The sequence below is a fragment of the Echinococcus granulosus genome, assembly GCF_000524195.1.
Source record: "Echinococcus granulosus chromosome Unknown EG_S00318, whole genome shotgun sequence".
NCBI classification, from domain to species: Eukaryota; Metazoa; Platyhelminthes; class Cestoda; order Cyclophyllidea; family Taeniidae; genus Echinococcus; species Echinococcus granulosus.
In genome coordinates this window covers 10,648-15,224 of record NW_020170698.1, presented here as the reverse complement: position 1 = coordinate 15,224, position 4,577 = coordinate 10,648, and the positions used below count along the sequence as shown (strand labels likewise).

At 46.4% G+C, this 4,577-nt stretch overlaps 1 protein-coding gene across 1 annotated transcript; it reads right to left on the bottom strand. All coding sequences in view use genetic code 11, as the record gives it.

Annotated features, from left to right (window-relative positions):
- Positions 1–262: 262 nt before the first annotated feature.
- Positions 263–3,078, bottom strand: EGR_10981 (hypothetical protein; the record flags this gene model as incomplete). The annotated part of the gene is made up of 7 exons (XM_024500230.1): positions 263–380; positions 757–850; positions 1,379–2,177; positions 2,319–2,413; positions 2,463–2,655; positions 2,874–2,916; positions 3,005–3,078. 7 exons carry the CDS (start codon positions 3,076–3,078, stop codon positions 263–265), a joined length of 1,416 nt encoding a protein of 471 aa, XP_024345359.1.
- Positions 3,079–4,577: the final 1,499 nt, after the last annotated feature.

Below are 4,577 nucleotides of genomic sequence, written 5' to 3'. Positions count from 1 at the left end.
TCGAACTAACCATTGGCTTGCAATGCACCAAACCAACCATTTCTAGCTTGAAGACCATCACTGAGTTATCGCACTACTTATTCCTCCAAAATAAATCGTATCGTTTCCTTACATTGCATCAGTAAACACAGAAATCAGTAACTTCAATTGGTGTGGGTTGACATTCGACAAAGTGCAACTTTACTAGCTGAAGGTACGCTTGCTCCACAAGGATTCGACCGATCGCACTCACCCGACACTCCATTTTGCAGATCCTGAGGAATCATGCAGCTAAGGTCTCGCTCAAGCGATGCGGTATCACCAGCCAAACAGCAAAGTCTGTCGACCGACTAAGATGTTCATGCACGTCTCCCAAGTGTTTGGAAGGACACTTGTAGATCCTACAAACAACAAGTAGGAGACGAGTTGGGTGCTGGGGATGCTGCGACTATGGATGGCCCTGTTTTCTTGATAGTACTTGTGGGTACTGTGATAGAACGAGGGAACAGCATCCAATAATGCAATGGTACTTTAAGTACAAGTAGATAAACATCTCGGGGGACCCTGGTGGGATGGTGGACGGGAAATCGTTGGTTAGCCTCCTCTGTGATCTGCTACTTTGATGGTGGCGTCGTGATTACCCGCACTAATGCTGCTACAGCAACGTTGCCATCACCCGCCGACTATCGCGTGCACGGTTTCCCAGGCATACACAGAGGCCAGTACACATCACACGACACTACTATTGTGATTTGCTGGTGCTGAATTCTGACCCACCGACTTGTGTCCACTTCGATGTGGCTAGTGACACTGCACACCTTCATCGCCACTCGATGTGAGACTGTCGATGGGGCAGAAGCAATGGCGAAAGCTGGAACACACAAAATGCGCCTCTCTGACTGCGACTGCACATCAACAGACGCCCCACAAATGGTCATTAATGACCTTGGGAATGTCTTTTCCCCAAATCAGGCATTCATTGTGACCGACTCACTGGGTAGCACTAGTTTCACAAACAATCTTGGATGCTTGAAAATGCCATTACAATATCCTACATCTACGAATTCAGATTCCCATCACTGCATCAGCAGTTCTTACTCTCGTGCTCAGTTGTTAGGCTGTACGGTGGGTAGGAGGGATGATGAGGAGTAGCGTTGAAATGCTTGCTTAGGGAGACACCCTCATAAAAAGATAGGTGCAGAGAGAATATAAGACATGCCTCTAACCAGCAGTCCCCCAATATCCTCCACTTTCTCCTAAATCCACTCACCGCATCAATAGAACACACGTGTCTTCAAGCATCATTACGTCGAATTCATTTTGGAAATGTTACAACACTCCGTTGATTGACACCTGAGGCTGTTCATTGACAAGCACATTTAATTGCGTGGTGCTCTACTCCTCCTGTAAATGATGTCGAGGCAGGCCCAACGTATAATCTCCACGAAATTGATGATCGAGTCGTTTTGAGATTTGTTGCACCAAATGCGCCAATTGGTGGGTAACATGGCGAAGGGGAGAAAGTGGAAACCACCCAACGTGAAGAACAAATGCTTCATGCAGTCCATATTAGAGTCGAGGCCTTTTATTCCTGCCATCGTGCCTGTCATAACGAATGTTTGCTGTGGAGTCAGGATATCCACGAGGGCGTTCAGATATCCACGGTCTACATCGAGCTCACCATAATCAACATCGAAAATGACACAGTCATACTCGCTAAGGCGCAGCCCCACTCTTCGTTCGCCAACTTTTTCATACCATTCATATTTGTCCGGTGCAGTGCCACCTGCCATCGTCAAGAAGTGGTCCCAGTGATTGTGGAAATCCGGGACATCCGAGGACACGTCTACGCAGAGACGAAGAGGGTGAGCAGACAGCAGTACAGGTAGATCACAAACGTAGCGTGTCATCTTGCATTGCAGCAGTCTTGTGTAATGACATGGTGTGGTGATCACACAGCGCATTGGTGTTCGTACATTGGCAGAAAACTGCGTCCGCGAGAGCTGACGAACGAAATTCTCCTCGTTGTTGTAACGACATACTGCCACAGGGGCATTCAATGCGCTGTCTTCGGTGCCTTTGCTAAAAAGTACCTGACAGAGGCGCTTGTCCAACCACTTCATGTCGCTTATGTTGTTACAACTGGTACGAGAGGGACCCAAGGCGTCTTGATTTGATTGTGAAGTAGTTGGTTCCTCCTGAAAGGCAAATGTTGCTAACACTGATTTTCAGTGATATGTGAAGACGATCTGAATGTGAAGCAGACTCGGTGAAGGCTCACAACGGTTGAGGAGTTAATCAAACCTACCTTGGAGTCCATAATGCCAAATCTGCAAAACCATTTGAACGAAGTCCTGCTCAGGCGATGAGGGATCGCCACTCCAATCTGGCCAATCGGCTATGCGAATTGACGGACTAGGATGTTCAACAACTGCTCAGATGGGAGTGGGAGGAAATTGTGAGGTTGTAGAAGGAACGAGTACAAAGTGCGTTGGGTGGTGGTGTGGCTTTAAAGTGGGGCGGCTTCGTCTTCGTGAAATTACTGATGGACAACTTGTCCGATCTCAGGCGTCGCATCCGACGACAAAATGTGGTGATTTGAGCAAAATTGGAAAGGAATATTGAGACACTCGGTAGCATGTGATGTGGTGACTTGGTAGGAAGGAGGGTTTCACCCTGCAGCACTGAAGACCTAGGAGGCTATGCTCATGGACAGGTTTGCGCACCATCAAGATGGCAGTCAAGCAAATGCAGATTTAATAGAAGACAGTTGAAATTTGGACGCAAATGTGCATAGATATTGTGTAAGTGCAATAAATTTCACACATAGGTCCAATATGAATGCAGGTGTGTAAGAAGACAAAATTAGGGTAGATTTTATGTATTTGACATACAGAAAGGCAGAGGACAGCTGGCATGGGCCAGAGGACAGCGCAACTGACGAAGGCACAATGATCAGAGCATAAAGAGGCCCTTCAGCAAAACTGAGAGTTAAACAAGTGTCGCCCGTAGCGCTCACCTTCACCAATCTTCCGCCTCAGCCATCACAACGTAGTCGGTGGTGTAAGGAAACGCCGACGAGCCGACCGTGCCAGTCATCGAATGCCTATACAACTGAGGAGGTACTTCACCTCAACGCTACTGATTCCTCTTGTCAACTTTACTGCATCTGGAGTCGAGTTGTATTTGAAAAGTGGATTCTGGAAGGGAGAATTGTGCTGGCCATCATGAGTGTCCGTGGCTAGAGGAAGGAACACTGGCCCAAAGGCAGATTTATGATAGGAACGATGGGATCTAACGCAGATCTCGGGGCGGGGGAGGGGAGTTCCTCGTCTGTTCCTCTTTGCTGCATTGTTCCCACTTCAGAGCTGCCCAGTCATAGTTACCTGGATTCTGTCCGAATAGTAGAGAAATGGAAGGAGTATCGCGAGCTCACTTTATCAGCATCTTTATACTAAGATGGTAGGCAACTCCATGACTGAATTTTTTGAGATATGCCACAGCTAGTGTGGTTTCAGTCGTTAGTAGCTTTTCTGAAGAACATGGAATTATGGTGGATGCCGAAGATAGACGTCATTCTCACCTCTTCCATTTTAGGTTATTACCGATTCACCCATCCGGAGCCTATGCACTTCTTCCGTCCAGCTAAGTTTTATTACCCAGCAGTAGAAATAAGGACAGATTCGCTTTAAGATCGGATTTGCTTTCAGCTGCCACCAATGCAACGCCTCAAGACTCTCCTGAAGGCAAAAGAAGGCAATACTGAGGTAGAATATGTACATTTAACAAACAGAAGGTATTAGTACTACTGACATGGCCCGATGGCTAGTCCATTGTGGCTGAGCCACAATAGCCAAGGCACCAATAGTTAAACAAGCATCCACCACATTGCAACAACCATTTAGTATGAATGCAATGGTGGGAATGAATGGAAATATGATGACATTTCTGCTTCGACTGTTACTATCTGTCAATGGACCTATGATGCCCATCACTTCTCCTACGAATATACCTCTGTGAGGGAATGCTCTTTGTGTGGAAAAAGCCGTTTCTAGTAGGTGATCCATTTTGAAACATCCAAATTCAATGTGTCAACCGGCATGTGGGACAGTCTACCTCAAATCCGCGCAAGAAGGCATTGCATAATATACGTCGTGTTTTCGCACGAGATTCCTCTCTCCATCTGAGCACCGTAACATGGGGTTGTGTTCCAACGCAAATCCTCCCAGTCCTCTTCCATGCGGAGAGTGTATTTGAATTGTGGAGTTTGGCTCGGAGCATGGGTTAATCTTCATAGTTTTCATTCGTTTGAGGATTGTCATTGACATGTGCATTTGTTCTGTTTAAAAGTCCATCAAACAACTCAACATTCTCCTAGAAGGATCTTATTGGGACTTGAGATAATGAAGCCCAGCACAGCACAAAACGCAACTCAAGACGGCCTTGTGTAATCCATTATGTTCGTCTTCAAAGAAAGCCATTGGACGGAGTTATTGGGTACGAAGTTAGGGAATCAAATTTGCTTAAATTACGAGCATTCTAATGCGGGACTTGAAGCTAGAAATAGAGATATGTTGCCGCCATGGAAGTAGTTCAGT